The 22,500-nt window shown below is 38.4% G+C and overlaps 2 protein-coding genes across 2 annotated transcripts in view; both read left to right on the top strand.

Moving 5' to 3' along the window:
* smyd5 (SMYD family member 5) overlaps nt 1-7,957 on the top strand; it is a 29,180-nt gene extending 21,223 nt beyond the window's left edge. Inside the window, exons 7-13 of the mRNA XM_054597563.1 lie at nt 3,096-3,158; nt 3,986-4,056; nt 4,156-4,262; nt 4,429-4,485; nt 4,591-4,685; nt 5,062-5,132; nt 6,020-7,957. Of these exons, the coding sequence (XP_054453538.1) occupies nt 3,096-3,158; nt 3,986-4,056; nt 4,156-4,262; nt 4,429-4,485; nt 4,591-4,685; nt 5,062-5,132; nt 6,020-6,170 (615 nt within the window). The 3' untranslated portion in view covers nt 6,171-7,957. The remainder of the gene's footprint in view (nt 1-3,095; nt 3,159-3,985; nt 4,057-4,155; nt 4,263-4,428; nt 4,486-4,590; nt 4,686-5,061; nt 5,133-6,019) is intronic.
* A 339-nt stretch (nt 7,958-8,296) lies between these two features.
* The window catches only part of gfra4b (GDNF family receptor alpha 4b), a 60,932-nt gene continuing 46,728 nt past the window's right edge, over nt 8,297-22,500 (top strand). Inside the window, exon 1 of the mRNA XM_054597129.1 lies at nt 8,297-8,573. Coding sequence (XP_054453104.1) covers nt 8,297-8,573 — 277 coding nt within the window. The remainder of the gene's footprint in view (nt 8,574-22,500) is intronic.

Genomic DNA, 22,500 nt, shown 5'->3' with positions numbered 1-22,500 from the left:
CCTGTCGAAAAAATGTATTAAAAAGTCATAGTATAGCCTGTCGAAAAAAGTCATAGTATAGCCTGTCGAAAAAAGTCATAAAAAATTCATAGTATAGCCTGTCGAAAAATTCATAAAAAATTCATAGTATAGCCTGTCGAAAAGAATCATACTATAGCATGTCGAAAAAATGTATTAAAAGTCATAGTATAGCCTGTCGAAAAAATAAAAAATTCATAGTATAGCATAAAAAAAAGTCATAGTATAGCCTGTCGAAAAAATGTTATCATAAAATAGTCATGTCGAAAAAAGTCATAAAAAAGTCATAGTATAGCCTGTCGAAAAAATGTAATAAAAAAGTCATAGTATAGCCTGTCGAAAAAATAGTCATAAAAAATTCATAGTATAGCCTGTCGAAAAAATGTATTAAAAAGTCATAGTATAGCCTGTCGAAAAAAGTCATAGTGTAGCATGTCGAAAAAATGTATTAAAAAGTCATAGTATAGCCTGTCGAAAAAAGTCATAAAAAATTCATAGTATAGCCTGTCGAAAAAATGTATTAAAAAGTCATAGTATAGCCTGTCGAAAAGAAAAGAATCATACTATAGCATGTCGAAAAAATGTATTAAAAGTCATAGTATAGCCTGTCGAAAAAAGTCATAAAAAATTCATAGTATAGCCTGTCGAAAAAATTTATTAAAAAGTCATAGTATAGCCTGTCGAAAAAAGTCATAGTATAGCATGTCGAAAAAAGTCATCATAGTATAGCCTGTCGAAAAAATCATAGTCAAAAAAAGTCATAGTATAGCCTGTCGAAAAAAGTCATAAAAATTCATAGTATAGCCTGTCGAAAAAATAGTATAGCCTAAAAAGTCATAGTATAGCCTGTCGAAAAAATGTATTAAAAAATCATAGTATAGCCTGTCGAAAAGTCATAAAATGTCTATAGCCTGTCGAAAAAAATGTATTAAAAAGTCATAGTATAGCCTGTCGAAAAAAGTCATAAAAAAGTCATAGTATAGCCTGTCGAAAAAAGTCATAAAAAATTCATAGTATAGCCTGTCGAAAAAAAGTCATAAAAAATCATAAAAAGTATAGCCTGTCGAAAAAATGTATTAAAAAGTCATAGTATAGCCTGTCGAAAAAAGTCATGAAAAATTAATAGTATAGCATGTCGAAAAAATGTATTAAAAAGTCATAGTATAGCCTGTCGAAAAAAAGTCATAAAAAATTCATAGTATAGCATGTCGAAAAAATGTATTAAGTCATAGTATAGCCTGTCGAAAAAAGTCATAGTATAGCCTGTCGAAAAAAAAAAATTCATAGTATAGCCTGTCGAAAAAATGTATTAAAAAGTCATAGTATAGCCTGTCGAAAAATCATAAAAAAGTCATAGTATAGCCTGTCGAAAAAAGTCATAAAAATTCATAGTATAGCACGTTTAAAAAATTCATAGTATAGCATGTCGGAAGCAGTCATAGTATATCTTGTTGAAAATAGTCATACTATAGCATGTCGAAAGAATTCATAAAAAATATAATGTAGAACGTCCAAAGAAATCATAGTACAGCATGTCCAAAAAAAATACATAGTATAGCAATAAAATAAGTCAAATGTGTTTTAGTTCTTTATTGTCATGAGTACAACAAATACAAAGCAGTCGTTGGCGATGATAATCTTGGATCTCAGGCTCCCTCCAACAATTCTCACAAAAGAAAATAATTTTTTTTGCTGCTTGACAGCAGCAGGTAGGACAGTTGTGAATGTGTTGATTCTGGTCCTTGATATTTCTGATTGCGTTCTTTCTACATCTGGCTATGGTAGTACTCCATGCAGAGCAACTCCAACCTGGTGATGTGCTGAGAAATTTTCACAACCCCCACTAATGTCTGTGCAACTGCCATACTGGGTGGTGATGCTGCCAGTCCGAATACTCTCAATAGTGCACCTGTAGAAGTTGCAGAGAGTCCAGGTTGAACCTCCTCAGCCTACAGAGGAAGAAGAGCCGCTGTCTTAGTAATGGTGTCTGTGTGTTGTGAGCCGGTCAGGTCCTTGACATTTTCAAGTTCTTTATTGACATGAGCACAACAAATACAAAGAAGCAGTCTTTGGCAATGATTATCTTGGATCTCAGGCTCCCTCCAACTATGCTCACTCAATATGTATAAAAGAAGGAAATAATGCAAGTAAAAAAGGAATCTAAGACCAAATATTGCACAAAGTTAAAATATAGGGATAACATATACCACATTTAAGATAAAGAACAGTCATAGCACAATGACAAACTGTGATAAAACAAAAATGTAGCAGAGATGTATGCGTAATGAATCGCTGGGTGTAGAGGTCCTCCATGGAGGGCAACCCCAACCTGGTGATGTGCTGAGCAGTTTTCTCCATGCTCTGTCCCCAATGGTGATGCTGCCGGTCTGAATATTCTCAATGGTGCACCTGTAGAAGTTGCAGAGAGTCCAGGTTGAACCTCCTCAGCCTATGGAGAAAGAGAAGCCGTTGTCTCGCTGTCTTAGGAATGGTGTGTGTGTGTGTTGCGACCCGGTCAGGTCTCGAGGAAACTGCAGTTGCTGAATCTGTCCACCATAGTTCAGTTGATTTGAAACCTGTCATAGTATAAAAAGGCATATTAGATTTCATAAAATGTGTATCATGATTTATAGCATGTCAAATGAGTCATAAAAAGTCAGAATATAGCACGTTGAATCAAGTCATAGTGATAATAAAAAAGTGATGAAAAAGTCATAGTATAGCCTGAAAAAAATAATAATAGTAGAGCATTTAGAAAAAAGTCACGTTATAAGTATAGTATGCCAGTATAAATAAGTCAAAAGTAAAAAAGTCGTTGGACAACATGCGATAAAAATGTAATAAAAGCCATAGTATAGAATGTCATAAAAATGTAGTAGCATAGTACAGTCTGTCAGTTCAAAGACAATGTCATGCTCCAATGCTAATTGCAATCATTTATGGCTCAATAAGCAAAGCGTGACAGTGTAACTCCCTCCTGAAAGAGGTTTAATTCCCACTGTGGCTGTCTATGCTGATGAGTGTTTTTTTATGTTGTATAAAATGTAATTTTATTCCCTCTGACATTGTTTCTGTAGGGGCAGCTGGCTTTGCTACAGAGCCTTTTTAAAGCAGCACTTCATGATGATCATCTTAGTCGGGTAAGGAAGAATGTTTCAAATGCATCCACTGCATGTTTCTCCATGTTTTCCCATATGTCTTATCAAATCCTTTACAGCTCTAGTGTCTAACAATTATTTTGATCTCAGTAAATCAAGTAAATCATTTCTTGTTAAATGAATAGTCAGACTTTTCGGTAAAACACTTTCTTGCCAAGAGTTCTATAAGACATCTTTCTCATATCATGAAGCTACAGCCTGCAGCTGGTTTGCTTAGTTTAGACTTGAAATGTCTGGTAATCAGCTCTAGGCTCCACCACATCTAAAACTCAGGCATATAATCCCACATTAAACAGCTGATTAGCGCCTCAGTGATGTGGGTTTTTTGTTTTTAACTTTTGGACAAAGCCATTCTGACTGTCCATGGATACAGTATACTAAGCTAACCGACGCCTGGCTTTGGCTTCATATTAACTGCAAACTAAAAAAAGGTATTCACTATACTGTCACAGAAGACTTAAGAAAGCCATCAAATGTTCTTATTTGAGAATCTTGAAAGAAAGAACAGTTAACAACTAATCAATTATAAATAAAAATTGCAGATCAATTTAGTGTTATAATGCAGCTGTAGTACATTCAATTTTGAAGGACAGGTGATATCAGCAGTTCATACTGAAGGTATTGTAGGGAACCTTGTTTGAGATATGTTATTGACCTCGGTGTGAAACCCAAATTCATGTTTCTATGCTGATTTAACTGGAAAGTGAATGCACAAAGAGTTCATTTCTACCGCTCAAGATGCTGAAACTGACCTTTTTAGTATTAAGTGTTTAACAACATAGATCAGTAAAGACATGATTGTATTGCAGTGGTTTGTCCCTGAGGGTTTCCGCTCTCTGTTTGCTCTTGTGGGAACCAACGGACAAGGCATCGGCACAAGGTAAAGAGCGCCTCTCTTGTCCTTCCCTTTTTAACTCTGGATCTCAGTTTGGCTCAAGTAATATTCTCTTCTTGTGCTCTATTTTTTTTTTCTGCTCAGCTCTTTGAGTCAGTGGGTTCATGCCTGTGATGCAATTGAGCTTCCTGCCCAGCAGAAGGAGCAATTGGACTCTTTTATCGACCAGCTATACAAGGACATCGAGAAAGGTCACAGTTTTAACTCTCTGTCTTGCAGTATATTAATTTGTCTCATTTTAGCAGATTTAATTATCATCTGTGTTGTCCCAATGCCATTGCTGTGATTATGATGTAATCTGTGTTCAGATCTCAACAAAGGCCAGAAATTGACATCACTTGTCTCTTCTCTCTATAGAAACGGGAGACTTCTTAAACTGTGAGGGCTCTGGACTGTTTCTGCTTCAAAGCTCATGTAAGTGCAGATGATCTCTATGTTATGACTGCTGTCACTTCAGTTCAAAGACCCTGATACACTGTTCGATGACCCCCCTTTTCTTTTTTTTTTTTTTTGTTGCAGGTAACCACAGCTGCATACCCAACGCAGAGGCGTCCTTCCCCGACAACAATTTCCTGCTTCAGCTCACTGCCCTTAGTGACATCAACCCAGGAGAGGTCAGCTGACACGTCTGGGTTTGGAGTGATAAATTCTGGCCCGGGATAGGCGGCGCAAAAACATCCCTCTCTAGCTTTGTGTGCTCCCTTGTCAGCTGGTATTAGAAGGCTGAGACTTTGAGGATTGGAGTTGGTTTGTCAAGCTGTCAGAAAGATTGAGAAGCCTTGCATCTGCATGGCACAGTAATGTCACAAGAGCGCTTTGTGTAATATTCCTCCAGTAGAAAGATGGAAGGACACGGCGACTTCCTGCATGAGGGGAAAAACATGACAAAAACCTGCATTATATCTGTCATTTGAAAAATATCAGCAATGTGTTTGTGAGACTTAACTGGAATTGCTAATTGTTCAACTGTGTTTTTGCTTCGATTCTCAGGAGATCTGCATCAGTTACTTGGACTGCTGTCAGCGGGACCGAAGCCGTCATAGCAGACACAAAGTTCTGAGGTAAGAATCTGTAGTCCTTCAGACGATTCACTTGACCAGGGTCATAGTGTTACGCGGTCAATTGGATCAATAAAAAGCCTCCCAATAATGGGGAAGGGATGCTCGGGGTCGGATGGCTACTCATTAGTCACGTCTATTTATAGAGGAAATTTAAAAACAACAAATCTTGTACAAAGGGATATTGAACAGGAATCCTCAAATAATAATACACAATTAGTGGCAAACTATTCCAAAGTTTAGTGACACAACTTAAAATGCTCAACCACCTTTTGGTTTTTAAACTGGGTGCTTTGAATGGAGAGCAGTGATTGGTCACCAACTCAGGGGTTGGGAGGTGGAATAGCGGAGTCGTAACCAGGTGCAAGACCACCCATCGCTTTAAAAAACGAAATAATCTTAAAACCAATTGTGTATTTCACTGGTAGCTAGTGCGAAGAGGCCAGCCTAGGGCAGATATGATCTCTTTGTGGTACCTGTGAGGAGTCCTGGTGCTGCATTTTGAACAACCTGCAGGCAAGAAAGGGCTAACTGACTCATTCCTGCATAGACAGAGTTGCGGTAGTCGAGGCGTTGTGAGGAAATAACATGTCATCAATCCAACACCCCAACACTCAGTGGGGCAAGTTTTTTTCTAGCATTCTCAGCCTTGAGAAGGTGCAGATACAATCCAGGATGTTGGTGTAAATGAATGCTGGCAGCTATATTCATGAGCCTCCATATCACACCCACTGAATGTAAAGTATTAAATGCACCACGAGTATTTAACACTCGTTTTTTTTTCTGTTGCGAAGCACAAGATTTTCTGAACAGCAGTGTTAAATGTTTGATTATTTCAGCTCTTGTTAGAAGTGCAACAATGTGACTGTCTGGACTATTTTCTTTCCCAGGGAGAACTACCTGTTTGTCTGCTCGTGTCCGAAGTGCATCTCCCAGATGGATGAGCTGGATGTGACATCAGAGGAGGAAGAGGAGGAAGAAGGCGAGGCAGAAGGGGAAACGGAGGGGGATGAGATGGAGGATGAGATGACAGATGTCTGACGAAAGACTTGCCCATATTGTTCTCAGTCGTTCCCTTTTCCTGCCATCACGCTAAGCAACCATGAAGCCCTGAGGAATGGAGACCAGTTCAGACCACGATCTGCATTTCACCAGAACTGTCAAAATGTAATATTACCACCAAATTTCACCCATTCTTTGTCTTGTTTTGGAGATCAGCCACAGAAAAAATGTATTTCAGTATTAGGACAGTGATTTTTTTTTTTTTGCTGTACTTCAGCACACTGGGGGGTTTGAAATAAAGCGAAGACCATGACTATCAACTTTCAGGGTATGTGGGTGAACAGTTAAGGACTGATAGAGCTGACATCTCTAAAAAAAAAATCCCTATATGTGGATGTAAACACCTTTTTAAATCTACATTAATTAAAAAATATTCTGGCAACTTGGTGGCAGCAATGGCAGTTAAAATATATGACATAGCGTCTTATTAAATAGTTAGCAGACACCCATTGAACATCTTCTGCTCTACAGCGGTTACATTTCTCACCTTGATGTAGTGATGTTCAAATGTACTCCAGTACACTATGACATCACCGGGTTTTGTTACAAATGCATCAGAGCATATTTCTGACTACACCTCGCAGTCAATGGTGAAACAAAATTTAAACTGGAGAGGGCAAGTAAACTGCTTTTATCTTTTTTTAACGTCTGCCTGCTGCTGCTGAATATGCCACTGATTAGAATGGTGAGAATGAATCACAACAATGAGTTGAAAGGCTCTAAAAGACTGAGTGGAACTGCAGCCGATGATGATTATTCTCTGTAGGTTCGTCACTTTGAGTGGTAATACACAGTCCTCTAATCCATTGTTAATATATGATTAGAGCACTTTTATATTACAGCTGAAAGAAAGTCAGTACTTTATCCTCTGAAATTGAGTTATTTGTTCAAATGTTCCACATCATTCAATGTGCTGGAGAACAGAGTTGAAATAAAACTGTCCTAATACTTATTGCACTGCGTCTGACCTCCAGGTCCACTAAATCAAACTCGGAAGAACTGTTATCTCTTAAACAAGGCAAAGTGATTAAGCCAAGGTCAATTGATTCTCAGGTGTTTTTCTCCACATGAAAAGTTTCTCACATGACTATGCATTATTGTATTGAAGAGGCTTTTTATTTGTGTTCCGTTGTAATTACAGTCTTGTCGTATGGGAGACAAGACTGTGATCTATAGTTTGGTTTTCATACCATGATCTATGGGGTTAAGTTAAACCTTCCCTAATGTATTATGGAGACCTTGAGTTGAAAATTGCTTTGTCAGTAACTGTTTACCCTTTGTTGAGGACCGTATTTCAAACCGCAGATCCACATGAGTGGAACTGCTGCTGCCCACACATGAATCAATATTACAACCATGACTGTAATCACAAATCCCAATATTTGTCAGTTACTCAACAAAGATTGGAAAAATAGAATGAGTAATCAATTTTTTTTTTTTTTAAAGTTGGCATTCAGTGCAGTGGCACAGGAGGATGTGCAAGTCATACATGTATGATTTAAATATAACCGCAGCAAACAGGAGCCTAGCAGTTGTCATTTTTACTACTGTGGCATAAACCATTTAAATTGGATGTGTGTTGAGTCATTTATCTGGTTTACACACCTCTTTCCGTTGCTACAGGAGACTGTATAAGTAAAATATTTGTTCACCCTTTGCATAATAACCACAAATCGTTTCTCAAATGGTCTTCCTCAAGGGGTTTTACCATTGCATTATGGCTCTCTCTCTAGACAGTCTTTTGCTTTAGGCCCTTTTAACATACATATATACACACATCTCATATCATTAATTAGTAAATGGATTAAATGAAGGATTCTACTGCTGATGCATGCCAATCAATCGCTGAGAACACTGACTTTAAGTGCAATCCAATTAGTGCCAGCAGATACTGGATAAGAATACATTTACAATAAAAGTGTCTCCACTCATCTATGGTTGACATTTCTCCATTAACCTTCTCAGTTTACTTTACTCCAGTCCCCAGTTGTAGCTGCACTTGCATCACATGCTAATTCACCCAGAATGCACAAAAGACGAATTGGGGTGGGTGGGAGGGGGAGAACACATTATGAACATGAAAGGGTGCACACCTGGGACCCAGCATGGCGGGAGGCTGGACCTCTGGACCCATCCTCCACTTGGGGCTCCCCCACCGTCTTCGGCTGTCATCCTCTGCCAGAATCACTGCAGGAGCTCTCCAACTTTTGGGAACGTGGACAGCAAGCTGCAGGGGTCGAGCTCGGGCGGGCACATGTACAGGCCTCCACATCGCGAAGCACGGCCTGTTTCAAGTCAGGGACAAGGAGAGGTCAAAAAGAAAAACCGCCTTGAGAGAAGTGGGCTTGATAGAGGCTCATTTGAGGACTGAGGGGGTGGGAAGTGAGGCAAGTGTTTGAGGAAAGGAAAAGGGAAGTGAGGAGGGTGGGGTGCGGGGGATTTATTACTATGCAGAGAAAGAGTCCTTTATTCTGACAAACCAAGTTCTGATCTAAAAGTGGCATATTACTGTCATTGTCATATTATGCAGATGGAGGAGGGAGAGCACTTGACTAGAGATAAAAGATATCACATTTTATCATTATGTTACTGTCAATGTTATGTGCAGGAAATATGCAGTCTTACCTATTGCATTGCTGTATCATTGTTTTTCTGTTAAACCTCTCAGCCTAATGTTCTGTTCACATCGAACTAAAAGCAGATTATACGTTGGCTGTGATTACATACGAGTACACTGTGTTTGCTGCCTTATTTATGCCTGGATGACTCAATTTTGAGTGCTGACAGAGCAGCTACAATTTAAGTATAGCCTATAGCACTGATCCATTCGAACTACATTCAGAAAACAAGTTGTTTACTTGCCCTCTTGCAGGCAGACCTGACAAAGCAGGGATTCAGACTTTATACCACTCTACATTACAATGTGGTTATTTTCGCACCCTTTTTATACATTTATTGCACTTAAATCACAGCAAAATCTGTTTATTTTGGGTTCATACCACTGTTGTAAATCAGCAGATGTTATCCTTGGTAATACAGTAAATACAGTTCGGTGATATTCACCGAGCGCCTCTGGATATAGATATTATGAACCTAGACACGACGGAAGCAAAAGTGGTTATTTAGGCGATGGTTGAGGAAACGTTGGTATCTACATGTAGGGAGGCTCCCCCTCTCCTCTCCGTTATCTAGCGTGGGTGACGCGAATCAACACCAATGATCATGCAGTTAAACTTGAGCGATATAAAGCGTGATTAATAATAGCCGTATCCACAAGAGTCATGAGTGTCCGCACAGCCAAAGTGACGTCACATCATCAGACACGGCCATTTGCGGGGGTTCATTGCAGCAGGTTTTCGCCTGTCAGTACAAAGCCAACATTTTCTAACACGGACCACGATGGTCGGAGAAAATGGAGAACTTTGGGGAGCTTTGAAAATGTCTGTTTGCTTCGAGGAGAAACATGCATGGAATAAAAATTAAAAAAAAGAAGTTGCCTTCGCAGAATTCACAGCTCATGTATAATGAGCGGAAAGTATAACGAGGCTTAGCACCAGGTGTAAATTCGCTTTGCGTTTGCTGTGAAACCATCATGAGATGCTCCTTCAGTTGTGCTCAAAACATCTATTCAGTTGAATGTAAGATGATTGGGATCTTTGGGGAAAGGCAGGATAGATGTGGAATGACTCAAATGATAATTGCAGGCTAGACAAAATGTGACCACCTTACAGCTGACTTCATGCAACTAACTTTTCCCATTAATTGTTGTATCGCCTCTTGAAAAAATAGTGAAACATACCTTTAACAATCTCCAAGAGCAAGATGATCTTTCCAAAGTCTTGTAAGGTCCAACCAACAGTCCATAACCTGTTTTTACAGAAAACAAAGGGAAAGAGTAAATCTTCATGTTACAGAAGCTAAATCCAGAGAGCAGTTAAGAATTTATAATGAAGCCGTGACTTTCATTTATTTTCAACAGACTACTCGATTAATTGTTTCAGCTCTATACACTGACAAATCTTAGGAGGATCTTTTTAACCCCATCTTCATCTATTAGATGTAATCAGATTGCGGATAACTTTTCCAATTTAAATATCAATGTTTTTCTTCATTTTTACAGGTTGCTTTCTGTCGTCAAATGAATAGGCTTCATAATTTATTCTGATGAGTTTAACAATTTGCAGCAACCTGATGTTTATTAATCTGCCAAGGTGAAAGGTGGACTGTGTTGTTATGACTACTAGTGTGAAACTTGTCCTAACTATTTCACAATGCATGCTCGAAGGGGGGCAAACTATGAAATCGAAGCTGGTTTTTAGACCCAAGCAAACTGACTGCTTGAAACCAGAGCCCCATATGGAAACAATCTCCAACCTACATTAGCGCTGTCCAAATCAGTTACCACAACGCATACCATTGCTACCTTGGAGGGCTACTCCAGAACAACAGTGATGAACGACTGCTTCATGTGAAATCAGCCGACCTGAAGTAAGGGTATTGCCCTTTAGCTCACCCTGCATAAAAATAAACATGAGCAAGAAATACAGTTTGAGAACACAAACATGGCTGCTGAGTGACCTGCTGGTTTTGATCAATGTTTGAGATTTCTGTGGTTCAGTTCTGCTGAAATAATTTCCTCTGTAAAAAAATCAAATTGGTACAAATTGTCAACAGTACCGAACAGAAAACATTGTGAGCTGCCCAGTAACATCACATTCATCTTCAGGAAGAAATGTTTAAGACCTCAGTGGCGTCATATAAATCATTCAGCGTGACCTGAGCCAGTGGAATGGAACATGAAGAATTGAGCTGTGAATCACACAAACAGAGGCTTTAGCATCTGAAATGTTACAACAGGATCTACACTAGCACTAACACTGTTTTTGAAGGGGGACTCTCAAGAGATATATGCTATGTTTGAAACCTGAAGTGTTTCTGTGGACATATTCTCTCTTTTGTAAAAACACAGCTTTTAAAAAAACCCAAAACAAATCTTTTCTGCAAACAGGAAAACTTTGAAAGCGTGGGGATGCATCTGTTTTTGACTATTCTAGCGGCCCTGGGTCATTTGTACGGTCCATCACTTTGGTCCAGACTGAGATATCTCAAATAGGGATTGCCCTAACATTTGGTACAGGCAATCATGGTCCCATGAGGATAAAGCCTAATGATTTTGGTAAATCTCTGACTTTTCGTCTAGTGCCACCAGCAGGTCAAAGGCTTGTATCCTTTTAAGAATGGTAGATGCATACAACATTTTGTACAGACATTTAAGTTCCCCTGAGGATATATCCAACTGACTTGGTTGATCCCCTGACTTTTCCTTTAACACCACCATGAGGTTGAGGTTTAACTAGTGGATGGATTGCCATGCAATTTGGTACACACATTCATGTCCCTCTCTATCTTTTGTTATTCCCTCACTTTTCCCCATTCTTCCTACTTTATGACCGAATAGCTGCAAAACTAATATCAAATAACTAACTTTTATCAGCCACAGCTGAACTGTGAGTTTAGTGCTAATGAGCAAATACTAGCATGTTGGGAAGCATGGATAACGCCAGAGAAATTTCAGCACATAAACGAATGAATCTCTACAAATCTTTTAACTGGAGTGACTACACTGTAAGTCATCATCACTAACTTATTCAGTAGCTTTTAACAACAGAGCTCTACTAACAGGTGACAAGAACGGCTCAACCGTGAAAAACAGTGCGTTTCTTCCTTATTAAAAACAGAAAGAGACAAAAGACCACAAAACAGAAACAATCATATTCTTATAAGCTCTGATGGGTTCATTTTCCGACATTCGCACTGAAGTGCATTTGAACAATCATGTGACTGCTTAGCTTAGAAAAAAGAAATAAACAAACTACACTAACTGATTTGAATAAGTAAATCAATTTGTAATTTCCACCTCTACAAACACTTCAGCCTAACATAGCTGTAAACGTGGCTGTAGAAGTCTTTAAGTGATTTTCTGCAAAGTGGACAAAGATTGGCAGACATGGAAGCAAACATCATTGTTGACTCTAGATATACTGAGCTGATTAGTTCTAGTATTATACGTCTGATTTCCTTTTTGAAAGTTTTTCCAAGCACAACTAAGGAGCTGTAGGTTTTTCCATTTTTGCATGGGCAGTTAAGTTTTTGTTCTTTTCTTTCCCTCCCTCGGTAGCGGTTTGAGACTTCCGGGACGTGTGCATTTCATTTTTGCAAACCTATCAGTTTGAGGCTTGGACAATTAAAGTAAGACCATTGTGCAATATGTGAAAGAGGTCAACTGTGATCAACTGCAAATGCCTAGATGAATTCTTTCTAAGGTCAAGCCAGACATTCCCACTGAGACCAAACATGGTCTGACTCATGTAGTGCAAATGAGGCATTTGAAACACTTTGGCTATTCAGCTTTATCGCTTGCTATCTCATTTTCACATCTCTTGCGGGACATTCAACACATCCTTGCAGCATGAGATTAATGCTTTATTTTGGCCGTGGCATTTCAAAGTCCGGGCCGCGTAAAGAAGCAACTGTATCCAATTATGTGAGACTTAGTCTTTCTAGTCAAAATCATAAGCATGCTAGCAAGATAGCTTTGCTAGATAAGACACTTTTCAATATCAAGAGGAACTCTCACTCCCTGTGGGCAGCTGGTTGATGGACTGTTCATCATGCAAAACATCACATGCATCAACCACATACAATAGAAATATTTTCATATCCAAAAAAAAAAAAAAAAAAAAAGAGTAGAGACTATTTTGTTTTAGTTTTAAAGTGTGAGAAAATTCTACAAAATAATTATCATAAATAAAACAAAGAAAATCATATTTGATAAGCCTGAACAATTAAATATTTGGTATTTTTCCTTGAAATGGTTGTATAAAAATCGTAATATAATCATTTTTCAGTCCATTTACTAATCAGTTAATCATTTCAGTTGTATTTTTAAAGTCATGAACAAAAGATGCAGAATCTATAAATATTGACCAGAATGACAGGAAATGTTATGCTTTCGGCTTTCACATATTGATCATTGACCCCTGCTTTGTGGGCCCCGTGAGAATTTTGTCTTGCAATCAATCTCTGATGAAAATGCCTGCAGGTGGCAGGAGCCTCCATGAAGGCTTTGAAGATTTATGGTCTCCATACTTAAATTCAGAGGAAAATTATCCTTCATCTGCAAATTTCAACGCTCCATCCCAAATGAAATGGGCTGCGTGTGAAAGTGAGCCCCCTCCCTATCCCCCCCTCCACCATATACCCTGAGGACACACTTTGACCAGCATGGGGAGAGGAACGGAAGTCCATGCATAATGCTTTGTGTGGTTATTTGAATTCCTAACAATTTCCATTGATTACACATAAAAAGAACACATAGGAGCCTTGGTTTCACAAGGCGCCTTCATTATGCTCTCAGCGTGAGGTAACCCAGTGAGCATTTTCTTCATACATGTAGGCTACTATCTCCACATTTGTAATTTCTGACTGATGCAATTGAATAATAAAAACCTTCATCCACTCAAAAACAACATTTAATATGCAAAGGTTGGCCTTTTGGTTACTTTCAGTGTAGTTTATTATCAAATATTATGGACAAATAAATAATTAGCTGACTTTATTGCACTTCTTAAGCCATGAGCTATGGCAGAAGAAGATATTCTTAGTCATCAATATCACCTCAGGACATCATCTAATTACTAAGCAGCGTCGTGGCTGGAACAAACAATAAGCATATTATCTAGCTCTGGCTTCCTATTACATCCAACATCTGTTCATGAAATGAACACATAAAACATTTAAATGGGAACGTTTTCACAGCACACAAAAGGATCACCCATGTGCCACAAACTACCCAGAATTTCCCAGACGACTCGGTATTTAATTTCATAAACCAAATCCTCCACAGAGAAGTCCGGCCCAGCGCTGTATGATGCAGTGAATGCCTTGTTCCCCAGTTAGACGTGCCTCTGAAGGCCCCAGTTGTCTGAGACTGAACTGTTCAAAAAAGTTTCATGAATGAGCTTAGAGGTGCAAAATCCATCAAGACAGAAAGTTGGATCCAAGCACAAGCTGGAAATGTGATTAAGGCCTGAACCTCTGTGGTAGGGGATCCACCCAACAAATCCCATACCCAACACCGTATTTCTGCCGTGGTTCCTCAGGAGACATTTAGCATTTTGTTTACATAAACCCGTTTAGTGTGACATGGGATGAAGGCCCCTGAAGTGACAGATGTTTCTCTTTAATGTGATGGAAAGTATTTTTTTTATTTATTTATTTCTCGTGGAGGGAGGGACGGTACTTTCTGGGGTTGACTGAGAGATGCTCAGGTTGCTTCGGGCTGTTTTAAATCCCGGGCTGATCCATTCTCTCTCTCTTTTTCTGTGTTGATATGGAAGACAGCTTCTCTGTTTAAGAGAGCAAATAAAAAAATTCTCTCCTCCTTTAGCACGACAGAGTCCACAAGTTGTGAAAATGGCGACTTGTTTTTTTTTTTTTTTTTTTTTCTTTTTAATACTTGGGAGTTAAGGGTCATTATAGCCTAAAGCAACATGCCCTAAAAATGAAATTGTTTCACATACTAAGTAAAAGAGGGACCACTTGGCTTCTTTGCAAAAAAAACTCTAATAAGCACTCTGAAATCGGTTTTGGGTTCATAAGAGTAATTTCTTCTTAAACTTAATTGCTTCTGGGATTTGTGAAAACACTTTTTAGCTATTAAAGTGCCTCGAACGAAAAATGCCTCGCTCCATGTCTCAGATTACTTTCCATCTTCAAACTGCAAGAATTGAATCAAAGATTTTGCAACACTGTAGAGTTTGTCCAATTGTAATGGCAGGGCTCGAGCATTGTGGAGGAAGAGAACAAAAACAAAGGCCTCTCTCATGAAGCTGGCAGTCTGTTTGTGTGGCTGGTTGAAGAGTCTTCAGACACCAGAGGGAAATCCACCAGACCTTCAAAGGGACAGCGCAGCGGGCATGTTGGCAGACTGCTGGTTTGGACAGCTTGCATACCTTAACACAGCTCCAGTTAACAGACCAGCACACATAAACGCAGCATCACCCACTATTATGGATGAGATCGCGATGTACAGGCCAACATATCTAGATTTACACCAGTGATTTCCAACCAGGGGGACTTGTACTTCAGGGGTTACTTCAGCATTTGCCATGGAGCATGTGGAAAAATTGCAGAGTTTGAAAAAGAAAGAAAGCTGTAAGACTTAATACTGTTATAAAGAAAGCGTGTAATAACTTGCAACAAGCAGAGATGTCAGAAAAGTAGGTTGAAAAAGCTAAAAGGAGTGGATAGGGTTGATATAGTTATAAAACATTTTTTTAGAGTTGGTAAAAAAGCTACAGTAGAAGGTAAATGGTTGATATAGTTATCTAAAACTATTTCATACAGAGTGAAAAGGTTATAGGAGCAAATAAATGGTTTAAATCGTCATCAAACTATTGTATTTGTGGTGGAAAAGCTAAAAGTAGCTAATAAATGGTTGAAATGTTTTGCTAAAACACAATGAAACATTTCAAATAGTAAGCTAAAAAATGTATAATTGGTTAAAAGGCTTAAAGTAGTTGATACATTGTTAAATAGAAAGCTAAAAGTATTATAAAACTGTTCAAATAGTTAGTTAACAAAATGTAATAGATAAAAAGTTTAAATGAAAAGCTTCTGCTGCTCCACATGTTGAATGCAAACTTACCAAACTCAACACTGATATTTGAAATGTATAAAAACAGATTGTAACAATATCAAGAGGATCAGTTAAGTCAAATAAAATCCAGTTTAAAGTTACTTATAGCATATAGACTTTAGCGTATAAGGCAGATATTTATCTCAGGCACATGTGCATTAATAAACGTGTATACCCCAATTTTTTTTCCATACAGGCACACAAACACACACTCACACACAGGAAGCCACTGAATTATAGATGCAGAAACAGGAAATTCCTCCCTTTACCCTCTGTCACTCAGACCCCGACCTTGCACTAAATCAATTAGTAGTGCTGCAGGCAATCAGAGGACCTCCTCAGAGACTCTATGAATGTACCCTTAATTCATGATGGCCTCTTGGACCCCTCTCCACAGACACTACCTGATGGGTGGCCACCGCTCCTGTTCATACAAACAGGACAGTCATTTCACGCTGCGCAAATCAGAGAGCAGTAGGGGTGAGATCGTTTTGCTTTCCTTCGCTGTGCTGCATCCTGCCCATAAAGGGTCCGCTCCTGTGTGGTCAGGAGGGTCTCGTTCCACTCGGTGAACACTGTGAAAGTCCCTGTCTGTGTCCTTTTTGTCTTTTATAGTGCTGCTTCAAGGCAAGGGCTGATATAAAAAAAATAAAAAGATTTATGGTGTGATTAACCTGGCTGAAATTACCAAGATATATAATGTTGATCATTATTAAAGCCTAAGTGTAATTAAAGGTAAAATCTCCATTATCTTTATTTTATAAGTGGCTAGTGAATTAATCGATTAATGAATACGTATCAAAAACTAATAAACCATTTGTTAGTTATTAATCAAGGAAAAATGCCAATGTGTGCTGTTTCCAGTTTAACACATGAGAGGATATGCTGCTTTTTATATACGGACACCAACCAGTGGTCAATAAAAAATCAATACATAAGTACCTGTGAACTATCTTCTCTGTGCTTTGTTCTGCATAAGGCCTTCAAAAGGGTGTTTCCAATGCAATGGTCCGCACCAGGTTCCATCAATTCCAGCCCTCTTTTCTGTCCTTCCGTAACTGTGTGCCTTCAGGGAGTCTTTGGTCTTCCTATATATATATAGTAAGACTTGCACCACCAAAGTTTTATACAGTCCATCTTTGTTCCTCTTGAGATGGTGTTGGAGCGTCAGGTCTTTCTTATTCTGCCAAACGACTAAGGATTCTGAGTCTGTTCTTCGACCACTTTAAAAACTTGTACAAAACTGCATTTTCCCCCAAATATGTAATACTGCCAATCAAATAAAAGTTATCAAAATGTTTACAAAAAAAAACGTCATTAAAAATAAATGTCCACCTAACATTATTTTACAAACACTCATGACCATAGGCTCCACAAGACTACACTGCACAGGGAATTATTTAGGTCTGTCTCTTATTTACATATTCAAATCAACTACACTGCAACATGAAAAGTATATCAATTTTTGGCAAATAGCACACAAAAGCTCTGTTACATTCACATATTGCGGGGTTTCAAGTCTTCCATACACTGCTCTAAACTTATTTCTGGGCTGTCTTGGCGTTTCCGTTTGGGAACCTGACACTTACTTGAGCTTACAGCCATTCAGCGTTTATCAGCAGGATCAATGCAGCATCTGTGTCTTTCTCCCCATGAGAGTCTGTGGGATGTAATCCCTCTCCAGCCAAGTGGATCCTGAATCTTCCCATTCAGTCTCGCTCCCCTGAGATCACGGAGGCACATTTCCCATGGACCTGAATAACTGCGTTCTATGTGCGCAATGTATCGCAGGGACGATTGTACAATACTAATGCATACGTCTCAGATTACCTTGCCTCATCTTTAAGAGTGGATGCATTTCTTGGGATAGTGATACCAAAGTATTAACATTTTATGACCCCCTTCATTCTCCTGTAGCTTCTCACACTTGTACCTCATACAGTAGGGAAATAGATCGAAGCTCGGACCATACTAAATTCTGTGGTTTTCTGCGCTTAGCTGTAACATGGCAATGATTTCCCTTGGTCATATTTCTCTGACTAACATCAATGTGTTTGTGAGATGAGCAAATCGCCAGGGACTTACACATCGTACGGGGTTATAAACAGAGTTATGTTCTGGGAAATTAACCCAATTACAACATGAGAATTAATAAAGCAAATAAGCAATTTCGATCAATCAATTTAATATGTCAAACAAGCTTGATTAAACTGCAAGCGTATCTCGCATAAGCTCATTACCGGAAATGCCCATACACACAAAAATACAAAAAAGGCCGAGGATGTACTCAGCAAATCGTGTTGTCACATTTCACTCTGTAAAGCTTTATGTTGACTTATTAACGCTTCCTATGAACAAAAACAGTTCATTAGCCAAACACACTGTAGGAGCAAACCAGAGTCCAAATGGAAGCAGAAGTTAATTACTCGCTGTCCCAACCGGCTGGTTTAGAGTAGTGAGGAGTCAAAACAATCAATAAAATATGTTTTCTAAAAGTGTGTAACCATGAGCGCTACTTGAGCATACAGTCATAAATTAGGACAAAGAATATTAGTCTGATGGGTCCAGTAGTATCAAAGATTAGCCGTGGATGCACGCACACTGTCACACACACAAACCAGGACAAATTGCATGATCTCCTGGCAGGGATGATAACACATGTGGTAAAAGGCTAACGATTGATTTTCCAAGTAAAAAAAAGTGTTTTTGATTTTTGCTTTTATGTAATTTGCTTAAGAAACTTGGCTGAAGATTTATGTTTATTAAATTTTCTCATGAACATTTATTTTTACCCGGTACACTCATCAACCTTCTTTCGATTCTCAACAGCATAATGAGACCAATCTTCATCTAAGCTAATGGCTATTACATAATTATCTCAATCAGCGTTGATTGTACCTCCACTTTAGCAGCACTTCTATAAAGCATCTCAGGTGAAGGTGAAAAGAATCCCTGGAAATGTTATGAATTTGTCCTTTTACTGGTTTAAAAATATCAAGGTTTCTTAAAGGTGTAGTACGTAGTTACATTGACAGTTGATGTTTGTAACCAGAGCAATCAAAATTCTACCTTCTCTCCGGATTAAAGAGCGAGTGAGACTGCAGCATTGGTCTAGCTAGCTAGAGAGTGAATGAAGAGGGGGACCGTCGTTATTGAGAACAAAGCTGTGAATCTGAAGATTTACATTTATTTATATTTATATTTTTCAGATTGTTTTTCAGTGGTTATGTTCCAGGCAGCAACCTCCAGTTCTGCCGATTGAAACCGATGCGGAAGTGTCTTAAAACTTGCATTCTCTCTCCAGCAGGGGGCGACTCCTCCGGTTGCAAAAGGTCTGATTGTATGTAAGTCTCTAAGAAAATGATCCTACTTCTCACTTGATTTATTAACTCAGTAAACATTGTGAACATGAGTTTATGGTCTCAATCGTTAGTATCCAGTCTTTTATAATACAGCAAGATGTTCATTTTGGAAATGATGGTCCCATTTAGAGTCAAATGGACCATAAAACGGAGTACGCTTTAGGTCGGGTTTACTGTTATTTGATGTGCGCACACTTCTAGTGAGTCATGGGTGATTACTGAGAGGGATTATGCTATAGTCTATACAGTTTTGTTTTTTTAATTGTTGCATATTATACCTTCAAACTTAAACTGTAATAACTGCATCTAACCACTGAGCAGTCAAATCCTATCAGGTAAGGCTTCAAAGAAAGTTAAATATGTATATGAACAAAGCCTTAGCTGAGCACTTAAACTCACTGCTATGACGTCTTGTCCAATCCACGATTTGTCTTTGCTGGACAATTAACAATTGTCATTACTCTTTACTTTAAAATTCAACATACTCCAATATTAATTTCCCTATGGGCACTCCTTTATTACCTTGAACACATTGAGTTTTAAACAGTAGAAATATGTAGTTGACATTAAGAAATCTAGTAAGAATGTGCTCCTGCATGTATTTCATTTGCCGATGCAGCACCTCACTAGATTAACACTTTTCGATTATTCATTCTCCATGAAGGATTAGACGGTGAATTTGTGATAGATACAAGCAAGTAGATTTTTTGTTCTAACAATTCTCATTTATCAAGAAGCAGTGTCCGGTCTCTGCAGCTTTCACTGTGTCTGGACATGACATGATATCCAATAATCATAATGGCAAAAAAAATCAATACTTTGAATAGGCCATGTTATACAAGACTATTATGCATATGGCCCTCTTAGTACGTCGATATGATACACACTACATGTACACTCAGCCGATTACATCTTTTAAAATTGCTGCTATATAACAGAGGCCAGATGTATAAAACTGTGTAGATTCACAAGTAAAACTACGTTCACGCACTAAAAAAATATACATTACATTATATTATATAAATACAAGAGTGTGTGTGCACATGGTTGCTTTATAAATCTTTTTGGAAAACTTCTAAAATGTCAAATAGTTAAGCTTGTTCCATTGGAGTGATTTCTATGAGATCTGGGGCTCACTAGTTGGAGCAGTTATTTATTAAAGCAGAGGAGATGAAACCTCCAGCAGATTGCCTTATTATTTATAATGCTCGCTGTGCATTATGTGATAGGTTTTACAATGACAGCTTATGAGAGCACCGCAGTGAGGTGAATAAAGTTAAAATTACAACACAACTTCTATTGACCGTTCATATATTTAGAAGCTGTATTAGTTTAGAGTATTTAGGATGATGTATGCAAGTTATACGGTATGTGCAGTAAATGTATTGCTGTTCGTTAATTTATATGCTTAATTTTACTTTTACTTGACTGCAAGTCTGTTGGACTGCTGGCTGAATAACATGCAAACTTACATACAGTGGGATATAACTAATGTTTAATTTTCATTTCTTTGTCTAAAGACAAAGAAATTATGATATATCAATGTTTTCAAATATCGATGATATTGGATCGGGATTATTGAATGTATATAATGATCCAGATCAATAAATGGTTACACACGCAGTACTAAATCTGACGAATGCCCGGTATCAACAATACCCAGAGTTTACCAAGAATGAGTATCGGAGAAAAAAAGACATTTGTGAATCCCTAATCTGAATCACATTTGAGATATCCCTCTGCCATAACCTTCATCTCTAATTCATGAAGTAATGCGATACACGGCACACAACATGGAGTTTATCATAGAGCATGGTACTGTGCAATATTCATGCAAACCTCAGGCCAGTATAAGCAATCCAAGGCACTGTGGAAAACCCGTACTGTAGATCAGAATACTACATGATTTGTAGGATCACGTCTCTTTGCCTCAGGGCCAAAACAGTGAATCACAGCTTCATATGGTTTAAACTACAGGAAATGATGTTCACATATGGAGACTATCAAATAATCAGCCCCTTTGTACTTTTAACTCATAATACATTTATGTGTTAAACATGAAACTTCACAACTTCTTCTCAACTAACGACAAACAGCTGCTTAACAATTAACATTACCATACTAACAGGGGGAAAAAACACATCAAAATGACACCTTGCAAACCACCGTGTGAATTTTAACAGTCGCATCTATCCGCACTGCCAAACAGCTAATTTCATGAATAGCTACTTGGATGGAAGCGGGTCTCATTACACATTGCATATTCATTTTCTTGCTGAAGACAGGCAGCACGACTTCAACAACTCACTCTGCAGCCTATTTAATAAAGACACAAGGTAAATTGCTACTTCAGCTTGTTTGAAGAGAAATGAAAGTGATGATGACTTCAAAGACTGAGATTGAATACATTGTGGAAATTGTGTTAAACGCCTATGGAAGCTATAAAACTATAAACTGTGTGTTTATGTAGAAAAAAAAGAAAAAAAAGAAACTGGCACTTTTGTACCCTTACATATATTGCATGTATGTTTTGTAGGTGTTCGACAAGCCATTGACAAGTGGAAATAATAATATCAATACTGTATCTGTTAGAAAGCTTGTGAGTTAACAGCCAAAGTAATAGGTTTCCACTTAAGCCTCCAAGAAATAACACTGCAGCTGAGCTGTTTGCTTTACAACCAACATGGAAAACAGCACTGACTCCCCTTTTGACCCTTGCCCCTCACCAGATTTTGCCTTCTAATTTGGCTAATTGGTTTTTTTCCCCAGGGGACGCACATACACAACTGGCATGGGCAACATCAATGTACCGGTGTCGGGGTCAGGTCAGTCTTAAAGCACGGTTCATGGCAAACACATGCGATTAGAATGAGCTCTATCTTTCACTGTCATACCATCGATACATTTTTAAGGCTGCATGTTGACTGCTTTTTATAGAGTTTTCATAACAACACAGACCTCTAAAGGGAGAAGGGGGCGGTCTACATATCACTCAGGTTTTCAAGCTGTCCATCTCCCACAACAGAATCACTTTATTTTCACTGCTTCCGACACAGCTCTGTGGGCTTTCACTCCAGCTCTTTTATTTTTATGCAAATGCCTGTTTATGTTATAGTTTATAAACCAACATTTCTAAGCTTACACACATATACATGCTGCTTGAGCGGTGCAGGCAGTGTAGACTTTGATAAAGAATGTTAAGATGGTCGATCAGCTCAAACCACTTTTGTCTGATTGGGTGTAATTA

The sequence above is a fragment of the Anoplopoma fimbria genome, chromosome 4 (assembly GCF_027596085.1).
Source record: "Anoplopoma fimbria isolate UVic2021 breed Golden Eagle Sablefish chromosome 4, Afim_UVic_2022, whole genome shotgun sequence".
Classification (NCBI taxonomy): Eukaryota; Metazoa; Chordata; class Actinopteri; order Perciformes; family Anoplopomatidae; genus Anoplopoma; species Anoplopoma fimbria.
The sequence above is the reverse complement of the archived record's forward strand: the minus strand, read 5'-3'. Positions and strand labels throughout refer to the sequence as shown.